This window comes from Micromys minutus (assembly GCF_963924665.1).
Source record: "Micromys minutus genome assembly, chromosome: 5".
Classification (NCBI taxonomy): Eukaryota; Metazoa; Chordata; class Mammalia; order Rodentia; family Muridae; genus Micromys; species Micromys minutus.
The window spans coordinates 361,244-387,341 of record NC_137974.1 but is presented as its reverse complement, the minus strand read 5'-3'; the positions used below and the strand labels follow the sequence as shown (position 1 = coordinate 387,341).

General features: G+C 43.7%; 1 protein-coding gene and 1 pseudogene across 3 annotated transcripts; one reads left to right on the top strand and one right to left on the bottom strand.

Moving 5' to 3' along the window:
- Nucleotides 1-23,815, top strand: CGRRF1 (cell growth regulator with ring finger domain 1). Of its 2 annotated transcripts, none has more exons than XM_080916940.1 (6): nt 1-212; nt 7,317-7,456; nt 12,532-12,706; nt 12,837-12,984; nt 23,001-23,108; nt 23,331-23,815. In XM_080916940.1, the coding sequence occupies exons 1-6, from the start codon at nt 109-111 to the stop codon at nt 23,649-23,651; spliced, it is 996 nt and encodes a 331-aa protein (XP_080773066.1). In that variant the 5' UTR covers nt 1-108; the 3' UTR covers nt 23,652-23,815. The 2 variants fall into 2 exon arrangements, with proteins under 2 accessions (XP_080773066.1, XP_080773065.1); XM_080916939.1 differs by having other exon boundaries at nt 12,529-12,706.
- On the bottom strand, nt 21,845-22,982 carry LOC308420621 (SIN3-HDAC complex-associated factor-like; annotated as a pseudogene). Its single transcript has 2 exons — nt 22,979-22,982; nt 21,845-22,648 (listed from the first exon to the last, which is right to left on the bottom strand). The product of its transcript is annotated as an SIN3-HDAC complex-associated factor-like (transcript).
- Nucleotides 23,816-26,098: the final 2,283 nt, after the last annotated feature.

Here is a 26,098-nt window from a genome sequence, read left to right as displayed (position 1 = left end):
CAGAAGACTGGGCGAGTGAGGACCCACAAAGTTTGTCCGCTCCGGGGCGCCATACCGGCTCGGGTCCCGGCCGGCCGGGCTTTGCGGGGCTAAGCCCAGGAGACCCCGATGGCCGCAGTGTTCCTGGTAACGCTCTATGAATACTCGCCGCTCTTCTACATCGCGGTGGTCTTCACCTGCTTCATCGTCACCACCGGCCTGGTATTAGGATGGTGAGTGTCCAGGGCTGGGAGTGAGGGCGCAGGGACCGCCGGCCGTGTGTGGTGTCGGTGCAGAGGGTTCGGGTTGCTCCGGCAGAACCGGCACCGCCACCGAATGCACTCGGCCCAGGCCAGGCTGCTGCCCCCGTGGGATGAGACCGCAGGGGCAGAGCTTAGTCCGGGTGCGGGGATCAGAGTGCTTGTCCCGAAGGCTTTGTCCTGGCCCTGGCCTACTCTGTGCCCAGCGGGGACCGGTCACCAGCCGGTAGCGCGCAGACGGAATCCGAAGGAGCTCGGCTGTTTCTCACTCGAAGTGACCCTTGCTTGGTCCCAGATCTTTCAGAGGAACTTTTACCCGAATTCTGCAGCTACGGTTTAGTAATTGAATGGCTTATTGATGCAGTCTATTTCTTTGGAAGTGATCTTTAGTTGGTAGGACGTTTTTAGAAAGGAACGAGATTTTAGGAATAAGTTATTCTGTGGAGTGGAGGCATTTTGCTTCTAGGAGAGTTACATAACCCAGGAACAATTCTTTCATTGTGGATTCCCTGGTACCCCTTTTGAGATGCGGTTTTTTATCATGTTTCGGCTTATAAACACAGCTGGTTGAAACCATGGGACCATCCTACAGCAGTTGCTCTGTAGACTGCATCTTTCAAAACCTCCTGAAAAGACGGTGAATCCAAATGTGTCGAACAAGTTCTAAGTGAACAAGAACTATGGCCGGAAGAGGACCGTAGGGAAAAGACATGGGCTACAGTTGGGGAACGAGTACTTTGAAAACTATGTGAGAACAGGAATGCATTTCAGAGAACACAGCATGAAGACCGAGGCAGGCAGGCTTGGGACTGAAGAGGGCTTTGTAAATCAAGCTCAAAAATACCGCTTATTATATATTTGTCACTACTTTGAAGTCAGGAACAGCTCTGGATGAGTTTCTGAAAATAGGAGTCTCCTTTTGGAAAGAAGGAGCATGTTAGTATTTCCACCTGCCCCCATGGTACAGAATAAAACTTCCGTGATGTGGACAGACTAAGATGAAGCCCATTTTCAAATGCGTTTCTCTGTGTGGCATGTGCTTGCAGTCCTGTCTCAGCATCCCAAGTGCTGGGAAAAGTGTGACCCCGTACATGGGTCACTGCGTGTTATTTATTAACCTTTCAGGTTTTAATTGCTGTCATTTACTTCAAGGAAGTTTGCAATTAGAATTAGGAAGGTGTTTCCCAGGTTTAAAAAAAAAAGTAGTCTTAGTTCACAGTTTTTAAAGGACTGGAGCGCTGGTGTTACTCTCTGACCTAGTTTTCCTCTCCAAGGAAAACTGGTATCTAGTTGATAATTGTGTTATATGCCTTGTTAAATAGTCTACAAAATTAGATCTTAGCATTGGGAAATTCATATTGTACATAATGCTGGCATCTAAGGGTAAAGGGAAGACAAGAGAGAGAGAGAGAGACAGACAGACAGACAGACAAACCTAGGTTCAAGTCCTGGCTCTGCCAGGGTTAAGGCTTGATTTGAATCTATAATGATTGTTTACTGCCTCCTGTCAGTATGAATTTTATGAGTGTTGCAAGTTTCTATTGATGTGTTGTTTCTCGAAGCTGGGCTGAGCACTGCTGAGACTACAAGACCTTGTCAGTAAGTGCCAGTCACCTCTGTCCTTCTTTGAACCTAACCAGTCATGGTGAACCTAACCAACTATTCTCCCCACTCGGCTTAGCGTCACCTATGCAGATTAGTTTTTTATGTTGTTACTTGTGAACTAAACCAAAGCTGGATTTATCTGTTAGAAACGGTAACTTGGGCACCATTTTAGTCTTACGGACACCTTTCTAATATCCCAACCAAGGCAACAGAAGTGAGGTAGTCAACCTGCTATACTTTTTATTCTTGTCATTTTGTTTCAGTGATATCTGCAGCTTCCGTTTTGTTGGTTTGTTTCTGAGCAGTGGTTCTTACCCCACACAGCTGTGTTCTTGCTTCCTGCATCTCTCCACTGTGCTGTGTCCTACTGTGTGGGTGAGCATCACTGAGAGCAGGGACATACATCTGATCATTAGATCCCAATAATAATAGCCAAGAAAAAAAAAAGAAGTCACACAGCAGGGCACACATGTGTCAGTGGCGGCTTCTGTGAGTCCTAGCAGCAGTCAGCTGAATACTCTCAGATTCCCTGCTTCCTCTGCACCACAGTCTAGTAAGAGATTGTCCGTCAGCCTTACTGCACCCCTGTATATTCTGTTAGTGAATCTGGGACTTTTCCCTTTGATAGTGTCTACCTATAATGCTTCAGGAAGAAAGGATGCAGACTGGCAGTTCAGACAGGACGAAGGCTCATGTGCTTCTCTTTAGCTGCTTTTCTTGTTTGTCTTCCTCCAGCAACAGTGCTTCACTCTGGTAGTGGCTCTGCTCCCAGTTTAAAGTTTTCAAGTCGCCTAGATCAGCCTCATGTCATCAGATTGGAGTTGCAGCTGCATGGGGACCCAGCTCCACATTTTCTTTCTTCTGTTACTTTGTCTTAGGAATAATAGCTTGTAATAATACTTTATTTGGTTAGTTTATTTCTCTCTGTTCAAATAATTCATGGGGTTTTGGTCTTCTGGCTGGACTATGACTGAGTGTTCTTGGGCAAAATCCCATCAAAGATGGAGCTTGCAAGTTGGGTTGATTACATCTTGGACACCTGGTTGTTACTGGGACATTATTCCGCCCCTTGTTAATGAGAAATGAGATTCTAGTAGCCCATTGCATGTAATGGCATTGTAATTAATTTAAATAAAGATGCCTTTGGTTGATTGTGATGAGTGGTTTCTGAATTAGGTGCCTGGGGGAGCAAGTCTTTACAGCACTTGGCTGTGATGGCAGTCGTAGATTTGAGGACTTTGAGTGAGCCCCAGTGCTATTATAGGTTCCTGGGGTTGTCATGGTAGTTACAAGATGAAGACAAGCTTGAAACTCTTAGAGAATCACAGAGTTTTGGAGGGCTCTAAACCATTTTGTTCTGTGTGCAGTAGTCAACCTTGCTGTAAGGTTGGGGGTCATCACAGCATGAGGAGCTGCATTAAAGGGGAGCAGCATTAGGAAGGTTAAGAAACACTGGTTTATAGGAACTGTGTATTCCATAGGAGATGGAGACCAGATTGTTAGCGTGGTAAGAGAAACATAGAATTACTAGAGCGGATAACATCAGTGAGGATGCTCAAGGATTAATGGAGCCAGAGTCTTAGCATGTCTAATTGATGGAAACTTGATTCAGCAATTCACTGCAGAAGGCTTTACCGCCAGCAGCTTCATGCTGGGTAGGCAGCACACCTCCAAGCCACGTTCCTAGCCCTCACACTGGGCTCTTTCTACTGTAGTGTCTTTATATGTGCTCTCCCGTGTTCTTTAGTGTCTAATCTGCTGTGAAGACCGGACAGCGTACTTTTCATCCCGTGCTTTGCCTTTGTCATCTCTAATAACTGATAGGAGTGCTTTAAACTGTCTATACATTCTTTAAACTCATTAGTCTTCCTGAGCACATCAAATACATGGCAGCTATGTAGATGTCTCCAGCTAAAAGATAAGGATTATCAAGTTGTATAAAAAGATGGACAATTTCCAGTATCTTTATACTTTTTGATACATTTCTATACATTCATTATCTCCTCTTTATGGCTATAATTTCTGTTTCTTTGCATGCCAGTTATAAACACGGTGAAACGTTAATCTGCCTTAGAGCTTGCTGAACCATTCATTGTCTTACACATCCTTACACATAGTCTTAAGCTTTGCCCCGAGTTACAGTGAATTTCCTTGAAAGCAGTTTGATCTATTAGAGGCTTACTTTTCCTCTTCCATGGCTGGACCACAGCAGCCTTATCTAACCAAGCTCAGTAAAATCACACCCATCATTAGGTCTGTTTTCGTTGTTAATTTTATTAGTTTTCATTTATCAATAGATTGATAGTTTATTATGGAATTTTAGTTTGCTAATTCAGTTTTTGTCTTATTCTTTTCCTTTCACTGTTTTACTATTTTATAATAGTTATTATCAGATGCTTAGACATCCAGCCTAGGACAAGCTATTGCAGTGACACTTCTGTTGCAGACTGACACTGGCCCAAGCCTCTCATTGTTGAGCCTTGCCCTGACCATTGCCCGCATGCCCTGCGTCGGCCTTTGTGTAGGCTTAGTGGCCACTCTCTGCTGCAGGCACAGAAGAAACCATCAGTTCATGCCAGTAGCCTTTCTCAGTGTATTGTCCCTCAAAGTGACATTAAACCCAGCTATGTCTGCTTTTCTCAAACATTGTTCTATACATTTTCAAACATTCAGGACACAGGGAAGAATTACATAGGAACACACATTATCCATTGCTTAGATTCTACCATCATCATTTATTACATCACATGTCTGTCCGTCCATCCCTTCTTCTGTCCAACCATTTCTCCATCTTATTCCAGGATGTACCTTAAAGTAAATAGTTCTCTTTACCCCTAAGCACTAGGGGTGACACTTCAGGGTGTCTTGTTCATCCTTTTATATGTTCAGTCTGTGTGTGTGTGTGTGTGTATCTCTGTGTGTGTCTGTGTGTATATGTGGCTGTGTGTGTGTTCTCACACACACACATGCTCTCACATGTTCCACTGTGTGCATTTGAAAGTCAAGTTCAGCCTTCTCAGTGTCAGTCCTCTGTTCCATCTTGCTGGAGACAGAATCTCTTTGTTCACTGCAAGGACCAGCTTCGCTTTCCCCAAAGCTCCTGGGGGTTCTCCTGTCTCTACCTCCCATCTTGCTGTTGGAGCACAGCACAGCACACACTCCCATTCCAGCTTTACATGGATTCTAACTCAGGTCTCCACAGCTGCTCAGCACATTTCCCACGGAGTCAGCTTCCGAGCATCTCTGGCATCTTGTTTGCTTGTTTTTGTTTTTTGACGGGGTTTCACTTTGAACTCATTGCTTTTGCCTCCTAAGTTCGAGGATTAAAGCATGCACTACCACACCTGGACTGGTTTTCTTTTAAAGAATGCTGTCTGCCAGGTGTCGAATACATCTGTACAATACCAGTTTGAGCACTGCACACTGCTGGGCTCTTCTTGGCTTTCCCAGGGATTCCTATGCTGTGCACTCAGAAACAGCCTTGTTTGTTCTCATTTCTACTATAGGTTACTTTTGCCTCTTTAGGATTTCATGTTAGAAAATCATACACATTGTCTTAGTTAGGGTTTTACTGCTGTGAACAGACACCATGACCAAGGCATCTCTCTCTCTCTCTCTCTCTCTCTCTCTCTCTCTCTCTCTCTCTCTCTTTTAAGATTTATTTATTTATTATATGTAAGTACACTGTAGCTGTCTTCAGACACATCAGAAGAGGGCATCAGATCTTATTACAGATGGTTGAGAGCCACCATGTGGTTGCTGGGATTTGAACTCAGAACCTCTGAAAGAACAGTCAGTGCTCTTAACCACTGAGCCATCTCTCCAGCCCAACCAAGGCATCTCTCAAAAGGACATCATTTAATTGGAACTGGCTTACAGACTGAGAGGTTCAGTTCATTATCATCAAGGCAGGACCATGGCAGCATCCAGATAGGAACGGTGCACGGGGAGCTGAGAGTTCTACATCTTGTTCTGAAGGAAAATAGAAGACTGACTTCCAGGCAGCTAGGACGAGGGTATTCACGCCCACACCCACAGTGACATGCCCACTCTAGCAGGGCCACACCTTCTGATAGTGCTACTCCTTGGGCCAACCATATGCAAACCATCACAAGCAAATACTTTTTGATGTTTTTTAAATTTTTGTTTTGTTTTTGGAGGGCTTTTTGTGCAGGTATGTCTGTGTACCACTTGAGTGCCTGGTACCCACAGAGACCAGAAGAGAATATCAAATCTCATGGAACAGACAGTTATGAGTTACTATGTGGGTGCTAGGAATTGAACTCTCAATAATCTAGAAAAACACACAGATATTAACTGTTGAGCTGTCTCTTCAGCCCTTACAGTTCTGAAAATACTAGCAATGTATTTCTCCTTTTGATGCTGACTGTTATCCCTGGAGTATGCCAAGCTCTTTTCTGTTTCCTTTTCTTTCTTGTCTCTCGGTGCTGGGTGTTTGGAGAGGAGGTGTGCACACAGCTGAAGTCCACTGGTTTAATTGTACATTTATATTAGGGCTCTCTGTTTAGTTGGGTAAGCTTGCCTGGTTTGTAATTTTACTAAATATTTTGTTCAGTTTCTTTATCCCTAAGCGTGCTCTGTGGATTGTCACAGTTCATGCTTTTGCATAGTTTATTCAGCCTTTAAAAGTAGATTATATGACTGTCTTAGTCAGGGTTTCTATTCCTGCACAAACATCATGACCAAGAAGCAAGTTGGGGAGGAAAGGGTTTATTCAGCTTACACTTCCACATTGCTGTTCAGCACCAAAGGAAGTCAGGACTGGAACTCAAGCAGGTCAGGAAGCAGGAACTGATGCAGAGGCCATGGAGGGATGTCGCTTACTGGCTTGCTTCCCCTGGCTTTCTCAGCTTACTTTCTTATAGAACCCAGGTCTACCAGCCCAGGAATGGCACCACCCACAGTGGGCTGGGCCCTCCCCCCTTGATCACTAGTTGGGAAAATGTCTTCCAGCTGGATCTCATGGAGGCATTTCCCCAAGGGAGGCTCCTTTCTCTGTGATAACTCCAGCTTGTGTCAAGTTGACACAAAACCAGACAGTCCAATGATGAAAGTCTGTATTTGATACTTTTCTTTGTTATTTTAAAATTTCCAAAAGACTATTTGGTATTTTAACAGTTCCCTAGTTTCATAAATCATACCAAACAGTCTGAATAGTGAGCAAGCATTTGTTTTTCATATCTTTTGAGGATAGTCTTATAATGGCCACATTTTTAATCCCAAATATAACTTACCTGTAATTGCTGTGTATGTTTATCCACAATGTAACAAAAAGAGCAAGCCGATTTATTCAGCCAAATGATTCGTTGCTGTTCTGTGATACCTCTGATCCTCACCTCTTTTCCTGGTCCTTATTTTAAAAAGGAATATGTAATGAAGCCTAACATACTTTTTATGTGACATAAAGCTTCAAATTTGTTGAAGTTATGTTTTATCTTTACCTTACTTTAGGTTTGGCTGGGATGTTCCAGTAATTCTGAGAAATTCAGAAGAAACCCAGTTCCACACAAGAGCTTTCAAGAAGCAGATGAAACAAGTGAAGAACCCTTTTGGCTTAGAGATCATTAGCTCATCCGCAGCCTCTCTAGCAAGTCAGTGGCCATTTCTCAGTCTTTTCTGTCCCCTTGTTGTCAGCCTTTCTGTTTCCTTTCTCTGTTGCTCTCTCCTCATTAAACCTAACCATTCATCGACCTCAACACTGCAGACCTGAAGATGAACGTTTTATACTTGTCTTCTGGAAGAGTCTATCCATTAGTTAACAGACAGATGTGCACGGAAAGGCACGGGAAGTACAGCATGTGTCAGTGGACAGTCTGTTAGGACTGTGCCACCTCCAGTGACTTATCCAGTAGTTAACAGAGACATCGTTTGTAGAGAGACTGAAATACAGACGGACATGTAGTGGGCAGTCCGTGCCTCATTCATTGGTCTTTCGTGACATGAGACATGGTCACATGTGTAAAACGGTGACTTTAAGGTTGCTGACTGTCTTAAGAACTACTGATTTATAATCTGAAATTATGATATTTCAGTATACATTATTTTTATATATGTTATTTTTGGTGTAGTTACAGTTCGCAGGTTTGTTTCTGTGTTTGGAAAAGTGAATTGTTAGAAGGTCTACTTAGGAGCCATGGAGGTGAGTAATGAAGACAGAAAAGTCAGGTGTGCCACCGTAGAGAGAGTGTGTGTGCATCCCAGTCCCTTGGAGCTGTTTTCAGTTGTCTCCATTGAAAGATGAGCAGGCGTTCCCGGGGTTTGAGGAGCTCACAGGTGAAAGAGGTGGAGGCAGAGCACCAGGGGTGAGAACGGGACAGGCCATGACGTCACATGTGTGAGGGGTCACCTTGAGTGTGGTGACCCACTGTGACCCTGGGCTGCACCCATGGATTATATACACAGAAAGTGAAGTAAATGGCAGTGTATGTTCGTGGTGTGAACTGAGTGTGAATGAAGTGTGAGTAGCTGTTTCAGTCCCCACCACCTCCATCCTTACCATGATGGCCTGTGCACTTGAGCTGTAGCCAGAACAAACCTTTTCACCCCAAAGTTGTCATTCCCAGGGCATTTTATCACAGCAACAGGAAGAGATACTAAGATAGTGGGTAAGAGAGAAAGAAGAGTCTCTAAAGACCTGATTTTTTTGCACGGGTTTCCATAGGCCACTCTGATAACAGGTAAAATGGGAGGCATGTGGGCTTTGGAAGAAAAATAATGAATTCAGTTTTGCGTCTGTGGATTTTGAAATGCTTTTGTTACTGTTCAGTACAGATGAAGCTTTAGGAGCAGAGATGCTCACTTCTGACACCTAACCTTTCATGTCCCAACAAGTGTAGTCACTCTCAGTTATGCTTGCCACTTCTTTCTCTTTCCTTCAAAGCTGTTAAGCACACAAACAAACAAAGCCATATGAGTGTGAGCCTGGGAAAGCGCAGCTGAGAGGCGTAGAGTCCGGACCTCATACAGAATGTCAGCAGGGTGTGGAGGCCTCAGAAGGCGGAGGTGGAATCCCGGAGCACGCTGTTAGCCATACTGCACATCTCTGAGCTCTGGGTGAGAGATCCTGCCTCAGTGAGAGTGTACAGGTGATCAAGGAAGAATCTCAACATTAACCCAGAAAAGCCACGTCAGGGCACAGGTGCACACATGCACAGCACACACACATGCACACGTGCACAGCACACACACATGCACACATGCACAGCACACACATGCACACGTGCACAGCACACATGCACAGCACACACACATGCACACATGCACAGCACACACATGCACACATGCACAGCACACATACATGCACACGTGCACAGCACACACACATGCACACGTGCACAGCACACACACACATGCACACATGCACAGCACACACACATGCACACATGCACAGCACACATACATGAAAACGGAAGAACACTTTTCTTTACATTTTTGTTTCCTCTCCCCTCCACTGCTCCAAATGATGCTGACGTCTCCCTGTGTCCCTCTCCTGAAGTGGCTGTCCTCAAGTCACTGGGTGCCGCCGCTGCATCCCACTGGTGACCTCCAGTAGACAATCAAATCCAGTGGGAGTCTTGGGTGAAGTTGATGAACTCACCTCCAGAGTTGATGCTCTTTCCTCCTTCACACTCACTGTGATTTTAGTAGACCATTTTTAGCTTGTTGTCCTGCTTGTGACTTCCAGAAGCTTATCACCTGACAAGAAACCAGTTAGTCAACATGAGTCATTGTCCAAGTCAGCCTTTCTTTGTTTCTTTGACGGAGGCTTCACACTGTAGATCAGATTGGTCTGAAATTTATAATATAGCTCAAGGTGGGGTCAGCAAGTACATTTTTTATTAAGGACAAAATTTTTTAATTCTTTTTCATTAATTATAAATAATGCCACCTTATAAATGGAAGGAAACTAAGATTATTTTCCCCAAACAGTATATACTTATTCTGACATATCTTTATTTTAGAAAAATAAATTTTAAGATATGACATAAAGAAACTACCTTTATTAAAAGAAGGTGGTAATGATTAAAATATACAATGATGGTTCAAAAACATCCCACCTCCCCCAGCACACACACATTCCTCAATGACTTTAGATTTTAACCTGCTAACAGAGTCTTTCTTATCTGGTTCTTGGGTAAGGACTGCCAATAGAAAAGTCAACCCCGAGTCTTCCTGATGTCCAGTCCCATAAACTTGGGGGCACACACACTGAGAAGTGAGAAGAGCTGGTCACCTTGTGGGGAAAGCAGGAAATCTGGACTAGAACTGAGGCAGTCACCACCACTTTCAGGCAGAAGCAATCACAAGCAGAGCTGACACTGCCTGTGTCTGAGGCGATTGAAAATAATCTGTGGAGCTCTTGGCTATACCCAAGCTCTGACTTACATCACTAACAGAAAAGGCAAATGTTCACTCAGAGTGTGGCTACCAAAAGAACTCACTTAGAAAAACACACCAGTGGATTTCGTACTTGTTTTCTATGGGGGAAAAGAAGGATCTGAGTTTAAGTTATAAGAATAAGGTCATGGAAAGGTAGTTATCCTTAACAATGTCTTCACAGATGCTGGCATTGTGAATGGCTGTGCAGTTATTTTGGTTCAGACACAGACAGTTTAATCATCCCGGATGCTTTTTTTCTCACCACTAAATCCCAGGTACCTGACAGATCGCATAGGAGGGAGAACAAACATCCAGACCGTGTGACTTGAGAGCGTTACGAGAATCATTAATCTGTTCACTGGCACACGCTGCTGCGATTGTGTTGAGTTTTTATTTTGTTCAGCTCATGTCCCAGTGTATGGAGGCTTTACTGAAACCATAAGTTAGGTGCTCAGTATGTATGAGTGGAATTCGATGAACTTGCTTCAGGAACCCTGTTGCAACTTTGGAAGCCCCCTCCACTTTGCCCTGCCTCCATTTTAATAGATAATAACGGTTAACATAAATCAAAAGACTTAAGCAGAACACATATTAGCATTTGGAGAGCGGTGTGCCAACGTCCATTTCATGATGGTTCCTCCCCAGGGGCCCTGGCTCTCTCACAGTCATCATACATGGTCTCTGTACGTCACTTCCTCACAGAGACGAGATGGCTTTCCTGCCTGAGTTGTTCTTTTTAAATGGCAGTGCAGGGCTGTCTCAGGCTCTGAGTCATTGGCCTAGTGCAGTTGTGTGGGATAAGGAGGGGTTGAAGGAAGCCCTACCCCCCTTGGCAGTAACCTTTCTGATTTACAGCTGTGCCCCAGCTTTGTTAATGACATTAGTATAAAACAGGTCTGTGTATGCAATTTATATGTATGAACTTTAGAAGAACAAGAACATGCAGAAGAAGTGGGAAGACATCAAGGGAGCCTAGTTTAGCTAAGTATTTAGCTGTGTTAGGTGGCATCCATTAGTACATGTCTTCTCCACTTCTGTAATGGTCACGGCTCTGAGAGATTCTGGGGTGGAGAATCCCACAGATGCTGTGGCTCTTTTTCATTCACATCTACTACAGTGGCTCTCAACCTGTGGGTCAAGATCCCTTCGGTAAACACGGTCTCCAAAAATATTTACATTATAATCCATAACGGCAAAATTACAGTTATGAAGAAGCAGCAAAAACAATGTATGGTTGGGGGGTCACACAGCATGAGGAGCTGTAGTGGGTCATGAAGGCGGAGAACACTACTCCAGAGCCAGCCTCAGGGACACACTGAAGCACGGTTACTTTCAATCGTCAGTGAGATCAAAGAAATATCTGACATAGAAGTTCGTCCCCGCCACCTGTGCAGAGTTTCCGCTAGTTAACACTTGTGCCTGCTTAATTACCTGTGTTGTGTTCTTGTGCCACTGCCTTCACGCACAGACCACCAAAGCTGAAGAAGAGCTGCGAACCATTTTCATCATCCTGGGAAGCAGTGCTTGAATTTGTTCATCTTCTCATAGTGCTGTCTCTTGGTCACATTTTTTAAAAATCAGGACTCAATCACAGTCCCTGTTACAGGCAGGCATAGAAAAGATCTTCAGTAAAACCACACTGAGGCCTGCGGGTTGCTGGTGGGCCTGGAGCCTGGTGCAGAGGTCAGGCTGTAGTAGCAGGAACAGTGATCCAGACTACATTTAGTTCTAGTCAGACACACCCTGCCTCTGTGCTCTAACTAGCTGTCTGTCCCTGGAGCTCAGTAAGCTTCAGCTGCTACCAGCACTCAAGGTACGACACCATGTAAGCATGGAGTTCATAAGTAAGACAGCACATACGAGAAAGTTATTCAACCTTCCAGAGTTGGTATCCCCGGCCGTTCCTCGGGCTGTGGACAGGAACTGTGTGACGGACAGCACCACTGTCACGGTGTGTATTAATAAACAACAGTAATCAAGCTCAGCTTCGTCTTAGTGTTTCCAACATGCGATCACCATCTGGACACCCTGGCTCTGCTCAGCTCTTCTGACCTCGTGATTTGAATTGCATATGTTCTTAGAAAGGGAAACTGAGCTGATCATTTTAAAGATAGATTATAATGATCAAATTTTGCTGATGTTGCTATAATTCTGCATAGCTGTTGAGATTTTTATATTTGTAGATATGCAACAGCTTTTCAAAAGCACCGTGAGCTTGGCCGGCATCCAGAACAAAGCCCGTCGTTGGGTGACACCCATTCTCTTTCTGGTGTGTTTTCTGTAGCAGGTGTGACCTTGACGACAGACTGCCTGGAAGATAGTCATCTCACATGCTACTGGGGGTGCAGTGTGCAGAAATTCTATGAAGCTCTTCAGAAGCACGCTTACTGCCTCAGGATACGCACCCCACAAGCACTGGAAGAGGCGCTGTGCAGTGACTATTTCCACCGAGAACAGCATTTGTATCCTTTTCCCACACACTCACTGGCCCAGAAAAAGCAAGACTTTGCGGATACAGTCAAATGTTGCCAACTTACTGACTTACTAATATATTTTTGTTCTTTTGGCAATTTGCCTTTACATACTCAAAAGTATTAAAAAGCACAGCAAAGAAGAAATATACTGCCAATTACCAAGCGATACAGAAATTGAAGACTTTGGTCCAGTGCCCAGATCTCGCTATCCTTTGGTAGCTCTGTTGACCCTCGCTGATGAGGATGACAGGGAAATTTATGATATTGTAAGTATTGAAGCGTCTGAAACACCTTTATAAGATTTGGGTGATTTCTAATTACTTTTAAAATAGGAAAAATTCATTTCTGAAAATAATATATTTGGTCTTGTACTAATGTTTCTTGAAAAATTAAAACATGGATTATATCCCCGTTTAATTTTTATACCTGTAACACACCAGAAGATGATGTTTTTTTCCCCCTGCGGAGGACAACAAGATGACTTTATTAGAAAACTGAAGGTGGATTACTGTTGAGGGAATTTTATCCTTCTGTGGTAGGTAAGATTTTCTGTAGAGAAAATGTCTACTGGGACACGTGCTTGTTCTCGACATGTTTATTACTGAATTGATCAGTGCCATATTGACTTGAAGTGCTTGACTTTGAGGCCAGGTCTGGCCTTTTAGTTACAGTTACAGTGACTTTGTTTCCATTGGAGTCCGGGCTATGTGGGCTCCCTCTATTCAGTCATTTCAGGAACTTTTTCTTTCATGTGTACTGATTGGTTTTGGTTTTTGTGCCTGAGAGGCTGTGGGGAAGTGCAAGACAGGATTTCACTGTGGAGCCCCGGCTCCACAGACAAGCTGCCCTCAAACTTAGAGATTCACCTGCCTATGCTCCTTGAGTGCTGGGATTAAAGGTGTTCACACCACTGCTCAATTTTTGTACGGATTCTTTAGACTGGTAGTTAGTTCCCTGTTCAGAACATTAAAGTGTCTAAGTCTTTGTTTTCGACCCCTTTTTACCAGGATGGCTTAAGACCGCCAGAAAACACAGACATTTACATTATAATTCATAATAGTAGTAAACTAACAGTTATAAAGTAGCAACAGAAATAACGTCATGTTTGGGGGTTACCACAGCACGCGGAACCCCCGTGGTCACAGCACTAGGAAGGTTGAGGACCCACTGACTGACCAGTGAGGTCGAAACATGCACAGGTTGACCACTCGAGTCACTGCCGTGTGGCACATGTGGGAAATTCTAATCCACCCTCATTGACCAGTCACAGTTAAGTTCATGTGCATTCAACATGCTTTTGAAAATTATTGTCAGGCCATGTTTTTAAGATGTTCTTAAAGCACTCTGTCTCCAGGATAGCTCATTGTATATATACCAAAGTCTGAAAAATCTAAACTCTCAGCCACTTCTGCTTCTGAGCATTTCTGAAAAGAGAAACTTAACCCACATACATAGCAGCTCTTGGTGAAACTTACGGTAAGAGCCAGGGGTTGTCGTAACACCTCCATAGTCCCAGCACTCAGGAGGCAGAGGCAGGCAGATCTCTGAGTTCAAGGTTGGCCTGGTCTACAGAGCGAGTTCTAGGACAGCCAGCGCTACACAGAGAATCCCTGTCTCCAAAATCAGAAAACAAAAACAACAAAAGCACAGGTAGAAAAGCAGTCTTATGGCCAGAGTAGCCTTTTCTCTGTGTTTGATGTTGCGGTAAATATTAAAGATTATCTAACTTCTTTTCCCAAGCTTTGCTGGTTCCTGCAGCTGGGATCCCTAACTTGGTGTCTTTGAGCTTCTGACCTGGGTGGATACGACCGCCCCAGCGTGTTGTTTTCACACCCTTCCCCTTGGCGTGTTGATGTCAGGCCTAGACACACACATCCCAACTCTAGTGGGCTTTATGCGTTCCACCAGTACGTTTTCTGAACTCAGTTAAATGTTCACATCAAATAACACACCAAGCTACTCTAATCCAATAGGCATAACATAACTTGCCAACCTTTATAAGTCAAAAGATCTTGTACAGTTTCATCCCTTATAAAACATTAATTAAAACCTTATTTATGAAGAGAGGCTCAGAGAGAAACATAAACATCTGCCTCCATCTTTGTTCCTCCTGGACTCCCTCCCTGCTTCCTGCCTCCACTTCTGCTCCTCGACCTTTCTCTGCCTATCTCTCTCCTGTCCAATCATGTATCACCTTAACATAAATCTACAGTTTGATATGCTTGTTAGTAATGATGCAGGGACATTTTAATGGAAGTTTTGTGTGAATCATAGTGCAAATATACTCACTAGCATTAGCCTATAATTTTCTTTCAGCAACAACCTGAGGAGTTAGAGCAAATGTCTTTATGCAGACTGAAACAGAGTGGAGAGAAATCGCAGCCCTACTCTACCCCCAGGGTCTCAACCATGCTAGGCAAGTGCTCTGCCACTGAGCTGTGTCCCCATTTCTACCATTTAATAAAAGGTAGAGTTTCTTTATGAAATAAACATGTGCTGAATTTTGAAAGATACAAACTCTTATTGAAAAATATAACTTATTTGCAAATAAGAATTTCAAATTTCATTTGGTTGTTATAACAGGGTCTCACTGTGTAGCTGTGGCTATCCTGGAACTGTGTAGAGCAGGCTGACCTTAAACACAGAGATCTGGCTCCTGAGTGCTGGGACTAAAGGCATGCACCACCCCTGCCTGGCCTTGCTTGCTTCTTATGACAGCATTGTTTTTAGACAACTTCTTCTACACATACACACACCCTTTTTGATTGGATCAGAGCTGGGCCTTGGAAGCCAGTGGACCCTGCAGGATGATGGACGTCCTTTGAGTGCGCCACCTCTGAACTACATAGTGCTCTTTGCTGGCATTGGTGATAGATTTGACCTTTTGGTTCGTTGTTTTTAACTTCTTAGTGTTGGGTTCTTCTCTCTTGGTCTCTAATAAAGCACTGTAGCTCTCCTGAGAGTTTGATCTCCATTTCCCTTTCCCCTCCTTCCCTCCTCTTTCTGTTGTGTCTTTCAAATATTTCTGCAGAATTGGTCAGGTAATAAGACTGAGGTGCTGTTGCCTGATTGCACAACGCCCTTCTGAACCCTTTCAGACCATTGCAGATTCCTACTTTTCTCTGTTGATTTCCCAATCTATGATCCCCATAATGATTCTTGTGAGATTTTATGTTTACCAAGGTGGTTGGAAAGTGACTCTCTCTCATCAGTTCCCCACATGCTCCTACAAACCAGAACCTTCTTGTCCCAGTGGCCTTGGGGACTCCTTCTTCTCTTCCGAGGTAGTTTGTATCAGTTTTGAATCGACCTATTCTGGTACTCAAATTGCTATCTCAGCACTTCCTACCACAGCTGAGCGTTAGAATCAGACTGTGATTGTAAACGATGTGGACTCTCTCTCTCAGGTTGAAGAAAGCTGCATAGGAGACCAGGCGTCTCCTGAATGCCCAGTGCTGTGGACACTCCTGTCCACTGCTTGCTGTGTCTTCTTCCTTCTCTCTGACACAGCCGGTGCCTTAACCCTCTCTGTACTCTGTTCATGTCACACTATCATAGAGAGATCACGTGTGTGTGTGTGTGTGTGTGTGTGTGTGTGTGTGTGTGTGTATGTATGTATGTATGAGTACACCATGGCTGTCTTCAGACACCAGAAGAGGGCATTGGATCCCATTAATAGATGGTTGTGAGCCACCATGTGGTTGCTAAAAATTGAACTCAGGACCTCTGGAAGAGCAGCCAGATCCTTAACTACCAAGTCATCTCTCCAGCCCTGGTTTTTGTTTTTTTATAGCTTAACATCATTTCATTTGGTTTGAATGAAAAGTCATAATCCTGAACATTGAAATCCTGAAAGATAAAAATTCTAAAATATAATTCTAGGGAACACAATTTTAAAACTTTAGTTAAAAGACTTAAGGCCTGCAAGATAGCTCAGTGGGTAAATGTATTTGTCACACAGCCTGGTGATCTGAATTTAATCACTAGAGCCATGTAAAGGTGGAAGGAGACAAAGAGACTCCACAAAGTTGTTACCTGAAAGTACACCAAGTACCCACATATTAATAACATTAAAACAAAGCTGAAAGTGCACCCCATGCCACACACATTAATAGTATTAATCATGAAGAGAATTTGAGAGACATAAACATGTTAGAATACTCAGTAGGCTACTTTACAAAACTCAAATAGGCGATAATGTCCTCGTGTTTTCACAAGTTCACATGTTCTGATGCACCATCGATATCCTGCAAACTGCAGCTATAAAGAGAAAACTGTTCACAAAAGACATGACACACACAAAAGGTGTGTGGTGCTTTGAAAATGCTTAGGGAGTGGCACTGTTAGGAGGTGTGGCCTTGCTGGAGGAAGTGTGTCACTGTGTGAATGGGCTTGGAGACCCTCCTCCTAGCTGCCTGGAAAGAAATAGTCTTCTTTTGGCTGCCTTCCAATCCAGATGTGGAACCTTCAGCTCCTCCTACACCATCCCTACCTGGAGGCTGCCATATTCCCTCTGATGATACTGAATGAAATCTCTTAACCTGTCAGCCAGCCCCAATTAAATGCTGACCTTTATAAGAGTTGCCTTGATCATGGTGTCTGTTCACAACAATGAAACCCTAACTAAGACGGGGTGTTAATTTGTACTCTAACTTTATAACGGATTGTCAAAATAACAAAACATCTTAGTTTTTTTTTTTTTTTTTTTTTTGATGAGATTAATCAAAAGTCATGACCATGACGAAATACTGTAGTTAGCTAGAGCAGAAATCTCAGAAAATGTCTTCTTTATAAGTTCAGATATAGAGGCAGGGCCCTCTTAGTGACATTCAGTGGTTTCATGTGTGTTCACCCCCAGAGGTCAGCACCAGTGTGTTTTCACCTAATTTTTCTGAGACAGAGGCTCTCTCTGAACCTGGAGCTTATCAGTTCAGTCTGGTTACCAATCCTGTAGGGAGCCACCTGTCTCCCTTCCAGTGCTGGGATTTCAGGGGCCTGCCTTTGCTGTGCGCAGGTTTTACCTGGGTACTGGGAATCAAACTCGGGTCTTTGCTCTCCTATGACAAAGCTTTACTGACTGAACCAGCACTCTACCCCCTTGTGTTTTTATAATGTGCACAGTATTAACATATCAAGTTAGTATTTTGATAACACACTTTTGTGCAAAAAATACATAAAATAATTTAATAATCTATAAAATTATTTACATAATTGAAATCTATTATTAGAAGTGGTGCAGAACTGAAATATACAGCATTCCTAGTTGCAAACTGATAATGCTGTCTGGAATGTTTGTATACTGTCTTCATGCCTGTGACCAAGCCCCATCCGCTCCAGACAGCCCCTTCCTAACTGTATTTTATATTTACTTTATGTATGTGTGCACATGTCTGTGAGTGTGTGCCATTGACTGTAGGTTGGTAGAAGTGGTTGGCTGTCTGGAGCTGGAGTTACAAGCAGTTGTGAGCCATCTAGAGAAAACTCCAGTCCTTGTGATTGTACAAGTCCTCTTCACCACCAAACCATCTCTCCAGCCACAGTTAACTGTGTTCTTGAAGTCGTGTAATGGCTGTCCTCAAAGAATATACTCATGTTCTACACAGCACATCTCCTAAATTCTGTGATTTGATGTAAATCAGACCCATTTTTTGCTGTGTGTCCTGTCTTCTATGCTGTACTCTCATGGAGTCCCAGGCTACCCAGGTCTCATGCAGATAACACATTTGATGAAGACAAAACTGGCCATAGGGTAGCAGTGCTGCCCTTGGTCTCCTCTCAGCAAGTGTGGCTTAGGTTCATGGAAAGCTCCTGGAATTTTACCACCGAGGAGACTCCAGCAGACAATGATGCTTCTAACCTGCAATTTGCATTCTGTATGTATAGTTGGCATATGCTCTTGTCTAATTTCCAACAAATGCATCAGTTGAGTGGAAAATAAAGCGTGTTACTGGTAACATGTTTTACTTCACCTTCAGAAGCTTGGGCATAGCTTCAAGTAATATCTTCAAATGCCATTATTATGTGGCAGTGTAGTTGAGTTCCATTTTATTTTGTAAAGGCCACTACATCGTCTGTTGAGCACATATAAACACATTTGCTTTTTCCAGGCAATAATACACAAATGGCTAAGTTTCTAAAATCTCTGATGCTTCCAGGCATATATTTAATAAACAGAACACTGGAGACAACATTGAAGGCACCATTGTTAATCAAAGCAAGGTACCCACTAGTTTCTGATGCTCAACTGTGTGGTAAATGTCAAATTTCTAGCTAATGCCAGTTTACCCTCTACTGTTTTGTGACACTGGAGTGGTCTCTATGTGATCATGTGTGAGAAGATGTAGCAGGTGGAGCAGGTATTCTTGCTTTAGAAGATCCCTAAGTTTACTTCATGATGGGAGGCCTACTGCTGTGTATGAAGGGGCAGAAGGAATACGTTGCATTTTTAGTAGCTTGGTAATGTACTGTGGACAAATTAGGGAACAGCAGCCCATCCCCATTTGGATCTCTGCCCCTTCACCCACCCATACAGCCTTTCATTTGCTAATAGAAATTATGTTTTTCAGGGCTTTTAACATGTTGGCTTGTAATTTGTTGGTTTCCAACTCTGGAAGCTTTAGACTTTAGGGGCTTCGAGTTTTCAGGGTTTCAGCAATTGTTGGTCTTGGGGATTCTGGCTGGCTTCACACACATTGTATGTGGTGTGTGTGTGTGTGTGTGTGTGTGTGTGTGTGTGTGTGTGTGTGTGTGTGTGTTGTAATTACTTAGCCTCCTTGCTTGGATGAGATGGGGAGTTCCCAGTGTAACTGTCATATACTGGTAACCTGTGCAAGAGTGCTCTATGGTGGGGTGCAGCTGAGGAGCAAACACTCTCTCATTACCTCTAGTGCCAGTTCATGTCACTGACTCTCTCACCCCCTTTCTCAGGAGAGTCTCTGTGGGAGTGCAAGATTTTGCATATGTGACAAACCTATGTGTGAGAAACAGGTTTGTTTTTATTTATCTTGTATTTTGTGTGTGGGGGCAGGGCAGGAGTCAGCATTGAATGTCATCTTCAGTCACCTACTTTATTTATGTTCGTGTGTGTGCACACGGATGTGGGCGTGGCATGTGGAGGCCAGCGGTGAGCTTCAGGTGTCATCCTCACTTACTCTCCACCCTATTTTTTTGAGGCAGAGAGTCACACTGAACTAAGAGCTCACTGATTGGCTAGACGGGCCAGTGAGCTCCCGGGAGCTGCCTCCTCTGCCTCCCAGCACTGCTGTTACAGACGTGCTGTACGAGGCAGACATCCAGTTTTATATTTTCCCAGTTGTTATCCAGATATCCCTTAACTATGTATTTAAAGAAAGAACAAACCAAACCAAACAAGAAGTCCCGTCTCCGTGTCTGCCTCGTTGTGATTTTTGCACACAATAGTTTTCCTCTGTGTCACCCACTCCTCTACTTACCAGTAGTACCGCACAATTTAATGTCTGATGGGGAACCGAGAGCTGCTGAGTGCTTTCCTACCTGCTCTGTTTTCTAATTTTATTTTCTAATAAGACTAAAGCTATTCAATACCCTAGATTAAAGTTTTGATTATAAGTATCCAACAGTATGAAAGGTACAAGACAGATCTGTAGATTTCTAATGTATTAATACATAGTGTATGACTACATACAGTACATCTTACAGGCAGAGAGTGGAGGGGGAGAAGGCTGTGGCTGAGGTCTAGTAATAAATAAATAAACACAGAAGTAGAGATGACCCATCAAAGTATATTCTACCACCAATACTGCAGCCAAAATGTACAAAAAATAATCCATGTCAAAGTAACGCAGAGAATGGTAATGGCTGGACTCTGTACTGCACCAGGGCTGTGAGAAATGACCCATTCACTGGGCAGTCTGTGCACGTGGTAGCTTGTAATAGGTAGGTTTTTCCTAAAAAGAAGAAACACAGTGTAAAACTATAGGATGCCACATACTGTGGCTTCTCCTTGTTGTGAAACTCAACGTCTTTAAAAATCCAGTTTCTAAAATAATCATGAGCAGTGTATAATACTAAGGCAGTCATGTGACCCGTGGCACTAACTTTCCTGAACTTAGGAAGGCAATTAGACAACTTCATTTGGGTCCCACTGAGAAGCCAATCACTGAGATCTAGGTGTGGAGCTCCATTCAGCTATCTCGATGTTAAGAAGCCAAACCAACCAACCAACTCAGCCTGAACACACAACTAACTCTTCTAGTGAGCTTAAAATAGTGGGAGGAAAACAACAAACAACAAAACCCCAAACCCAACAAGGTGAAGAGCTCCGCTATAGATAAAACCTGCACAAAGGTCAACTGAGGGAATCCAGAGCTAGAACTGAATCATGTGGGTTTCAGTGAATCCCAGACAGTTGTGTTAACACCAATTATTGACACACTGTAAGCCCTCTAGGAAACACGTCCCAGGCAGCATCGACTGTGCCCCATGTATCCCCAGGACTTCCACATTCTGAGTAAGTCGTTTCTAACCACATGTGCTCTCTACTTCCTGGTGACGCTTTGGTACTTTCCCTATAGGACCTTCCCAGGAGGAGACCGGGTTCTGTTTTACAAGATCCACACAAAGTCTTTTATCAATATGAAGATGAAGGGAGGCGACACGGTGCTGCTGTGTGCTCAGAAACTGCTTCCTCCTTCAGGCTATTTGCAGAAAGCTCAGTGTGTCCTGCTGAATAATCAGTGCAGGTCTGAGTCATCAGAACCTTGGCAACGCCTTAGCATTCAAAATTTTAACTACCTTCTAGGGGCAGGTCATGCTACAGAGTTATGATAAATTATTACGGGGGAAAACAAGTGTAGTTAGCCATTTAAAAATGCCCCCAACCACGGCCTCTCCACAGAAAGACTATAAACTACACGTGGTTTATCACACAAGTCTCATCTCTGTCCCCTGAAATTCCCCTATGCCATTCATCAGAGAGAATTAAAAAAAAAAAAAAAAAGACTTAGAGAGCACTTTACAGCTGCATTCAGCTTTCCTATGAAATACTCAGCATCTTAAATATTATATGCACTTCTCTTTCTTGCAGTAAGCTAGAGACTGGCCTCAGAGTTTGTTGGATGAAGGGTAAGGAGAGTAACCCATTAAAAACTAATCTAGAAAATGTCTTTTGGCAGAAAAGTAGTAGGTATCCAAGTTAAAAACAGGAGGGTCAGTTTGTTTTGTGGTCTTTCCAAAGTTTAAATCGCTCTTTGCTCCCTTCCGAGTGAACCTCAGTCTCCACTCCTGAGTGGAGGTGGGCGGAGGCGCCGGCCCCTGCTCCGCGGGCTCGGCAGACGCTTTCTTACTCCTGCAGCAGGGCTTGAAGATGAGTGTCGGTGAGGACCTCCCCAAAACGGCCCTTATAGATGACCCCACAGCATATCTCTGCCTTTCCAGTAGGTAAGGTGTAAGAAGGAAAAACCGGAGTTCTATTAGAGCTGGAAGCCATCTCTGTCTGAGCCCTGTCCTGACTGGTTACTGTGGTGGAGGCTGGGCTGGAGAGGCTCGTGAGCTGGCGCTATGGCATCAGGATTGTGGCGTTGGAATTCCTTCTGCAGTTTACCGATCTGGTTGCTTCTCATCCTGTTCCCAGATAGAGCTTTCACCTTCTTTGGTTTCAGTGTTGTTTTTAGGATGGGGCCTGTTCTTGCCTCTACCACATGATTCCAGTTTTGTTTGTGTTTTGTCCTTGTTTTGATCCTGCCGGCAACTTCTTCCGTCTTTTCACAAGCAGCACGCAGGCATTGCAGATGTCTCCCGAGCGAGTCTCACGCAGCCCGAAACAGCTCTGGAAGTCCTTTTCATAACGTTTACTGTCCGTGAACCAAGAGCTGGAGGGCTTGGCTCTGCACCCACAGCAGCCCTCTACACTTCCGTACATCTTGGGCTTGTGAAAACCAAACTTCTTTTCTTCTGGTTCAGAGCTTCACGCAGCAGCGTCCCCACGGTGCAGGCGCGCCCTCCGCCAGCGCCGAGCCCTTTCCTACCTGTTCTTATATGTTCTTTCTTATTGGGGAGTATTTTGGAATCAGCAAATGCAACTCTGTGGTAAAGCACATTGATATTTTTATTGATAGCACAATGAGTCTGTAAGTTTCAGTAGAATTAAAATGTGTCAGAAATCTGCCAGTAACCGGTTCCTTTTCAGTGCTGTGATTTATACAAATGAGTGAAAATGTTCTATTATATCTTTGATCTGTGAAGCATCTTTCAGTTATCTGTGAAAGAGTCGTAAATATTGACTCATGTCTAATTTTTATTTCAGATATCCATGGTGTCTGTCATTCATGTTCCTGATAAGACTTATAAACTTCCCTGCAGAATATTGTATCAATATTTAATCCTGGCTCAAGGTCAATTTTATGATCTTAAGGTAAGTCATGCCATATAATATTTGTTATTTATAGAGATCAAGGATGGCTGATTTTTAAAGGGAATTACGGTTTATAGTTAGCTATAGAAGTTAACTACTCTAGCCTCTTGGATTTGCTAGTTCATAATTTTTCAGCAGCTTTTGTGACCCCCCCACCCAGGTTCAGTGAGTGACGTTGTTCACAATCACCTTTACACTGGTTTCTTTGATTTTTTTTTTCAGCAACTTTTCATGTCTGCAAATAATAGTCCTACTCCCTCCAGTGACCTGTCTCCAGCAGACAGACATGTGGAGCAGAGCTTGCTGGAGAAGGTGGGATTGGCGGGGAGCGAAGCGGACCCCGTGGAGGAGAGCAGCAAGGACTGTGTGGTGTGTCAGAACGGGGGCGTGAACTGGGTGCTCCTGCCGTGCCGGCATGCGTGTCTGTGCGACAGCTGTGTGTGCTACTTCAAGCAGTGTCCCATGTGCCGGCAGTTTGTGCAGGAATCCTTTGCACTTTGTGGTCAGAAAGAGCCAGACCAGGACATACTAAAAACTTCCTGAAGACATCACAGCCAGAGAGTGTGCTTTCTACACAAGAGCTTTGTGTCCTTAGAGTCAGTCCTCACACAGAACCTACAGTCTTAGCTGTTGGAGAGAGCTCTGTTCTCACTTCACACACATGGATGTACAGCACATGGATGATGAAATAAAGTCTTCCTGCTCAGTGTGGCAAGCGCTGGGTGATGTCTTTGTTAATACCCGAAACTGGACTCTGTTGTGAGAAGAGTGTAAACATTTGTTCATTTTACCAGCTAGAAGATTTAATGTAGTGTGGATGAGAGCATTCACCAGGAGCTACAAGTTTCAGGGTGCCTGACGGCTTTTCCTTTTAATGCAATGTGGAGTAGAACTGGAAGACTGAATTCTTCTTAAAGTAATTACATGTGACCCAGTTTACAAAGTAGTTGGAAAGGCCTTTTTGCCTCTCATCGTCTCTGAAATATGCTTTTATAAATATCCATTTGGTTTCAAAGTTTTCTTATCAGAGTTACATAAATTCATGTTTTAACTTTTCCATATAGGTTTTTAAGTAATAGACAAAAGGCACAGCTCTGATTGTTCCAATTCATCATAGATTAGATAGCATTCATCTCCAGGAGGCAGGCAGCAGATATGTAACACCTGGATAGTAAAATCTCATGGATAATTAAATTTATGGATTCCATTGTCAGATGTGATTAGATTAGCAAAATGTGCTCTGCTCAGGAAGGTCAGTGGGCCCCACTGTCTTGCCTTATATTTCTTCCTTTGCGGCAAATCTACCCAGAGGTTGGGGGCTAGAGGGACAGAGCTAGGGAGAAAACACACACACACACACACACACACACACACACAGACGAACAAGTAACTTTGTTTTATTGTCCTACCATTTTCTATCCCAAATAAATCCAGTATCCCGCATTCCTCCTCCCTTGTGCTGTTGAGCGGGCCAGATACCAGCACTCTGCCCACCCCACCCCATGGCCACTCTTTCCAAGGTGGCTAAGAACAGAAAGCTTCCATCAGAATTGCCATCAGCTCCCCCGGAAAGTGGGTCACACCAAATAAGCCAAGCCTTCAGGGGGAGGCAAAGCTCTTCTCCAACGTCTGAGTAACAAAAGTGGTGCTTTTGTGTCACGTTTAAATGTCATTTTCTCCCCCTCAGATACAGCACTTGCAAGAAAGAACAACTGTCCATTTTATAAACAATTTAAACATTTCTCTGCTTTCAGCAGCTCTGTGATGAATCCCCCCTAGAGTGGAGCGTGGAGGAGCACACCTTCCATCCCAGCACTCAGGAGGCAGAAGCAGGTGGAGCTCTGAATTCCTCCTGGTCTCCATAATGAGTTATAGATTCCAGAGCCTGTCTCAGAACAAAACACCATACATTCAGCTCTGCTGTAGACAGAACTACTGACCTCAGTGTTGAGTGCTCACAGGAATATGGAGGGTTGGCTAAGAGCAGTCCCCATGCCTAGAAGAGCACGTCAGTAGAGCAAGACTGTCCAAAGTGCATTCTGTGCTGTCATCTGGGAGTGTCCTCAGTGTTTGCCTCCATCCTGGTCTGATGTCCTTCCCGAGTCTTTGTACCACACTGTCCTAATGCACAATTGCTTCCTGTAGAGGGACAGTTTTAGCAACTGCAATTATAGTAGTAATGTTATCCTATTTTTCATAGTGTTTTTTTTTAGTGGAGTAAAATATATGCCACATAGAATTGACCATTTTAAGCATTTGTAAATAAACTCAGTGGCATTAAGTATATTTGTACTGATGTGTAGACATCACCACTATCCCTTTCCAGAACTCTCTATCCTACACTCTAATGCTGTATCCACTTAACACCAGTCCAAGTCCCACTCCACCCCCTCCCCGGTGTCACACTGTTTACTGAGCTATCCTGGAGACCTCACATAGTAGGAGACACCCAATGCTTTCAAGGTTGGTGTGTGCTGTGGGTCACGTTACACTTTGAGGTCCTTTTAAAGGCTAAATCATAGTTTACATGTCGATACCCACTTCTTATTTTTAAATATAATTTGCCTTGATTTTCCTCCCTGCAGATAAAGTAACTGTTTCCCTGCCCTCAGTGGTATTGATGTGCAGAACTCACTGAAATGGTCCAGTAAAGCAGCACAGATGGTTCCATTAGCACTTTTTGTTTCCTTTCCCCCCTTTTCATGGCGGGTCTCTGTAAATCCCTGGCTGGCCTGAAACTCACTTTGTAGACTAGTCTGACCTCAAACTCAGAGATCTGCCTGCCTCTGCCTGTGCAGTGCTGGGATTAAAGGTGTGCACCACATTATCCAATTACAACTTTCTTTCTTTCTTTCTTTCTTTCTTTCTTTCTTTATTTATTTATTTATTTATTTATTTATTTATTACTTTAGATTTATTTAGAGCGCACTGTCACTGCCTTCAGACGCCAGAAGAGGACATTGGATCCCATTACAGATGGGTGTGAGCCA

Excerpts from the sequence above, each read along its gene's own strand:
- CGRRF1 (XM_080916939.1), top strand. The coding sequence starts at position 109 with ATGGCCGCAGTGTTCCTGGTAACGCTCTATGAATACTCGCCGCTCTTC. Across the intron at positions 213-7,316 it reads ACCGGCCTGGTATTAGGATG|GTTTGGCTGGGATGTTCCAG; the intron begins GTGAGTGTCCAG and ends ACCTTACTTTAG. Across the intron at positions 12,707-12,836 it reads TTCCACCGAGAACAGCATTT|TATTAAAAAGCACAGCAAAG; the intron begins GTATCCTTTTCC and ends CATACTCAAAAG.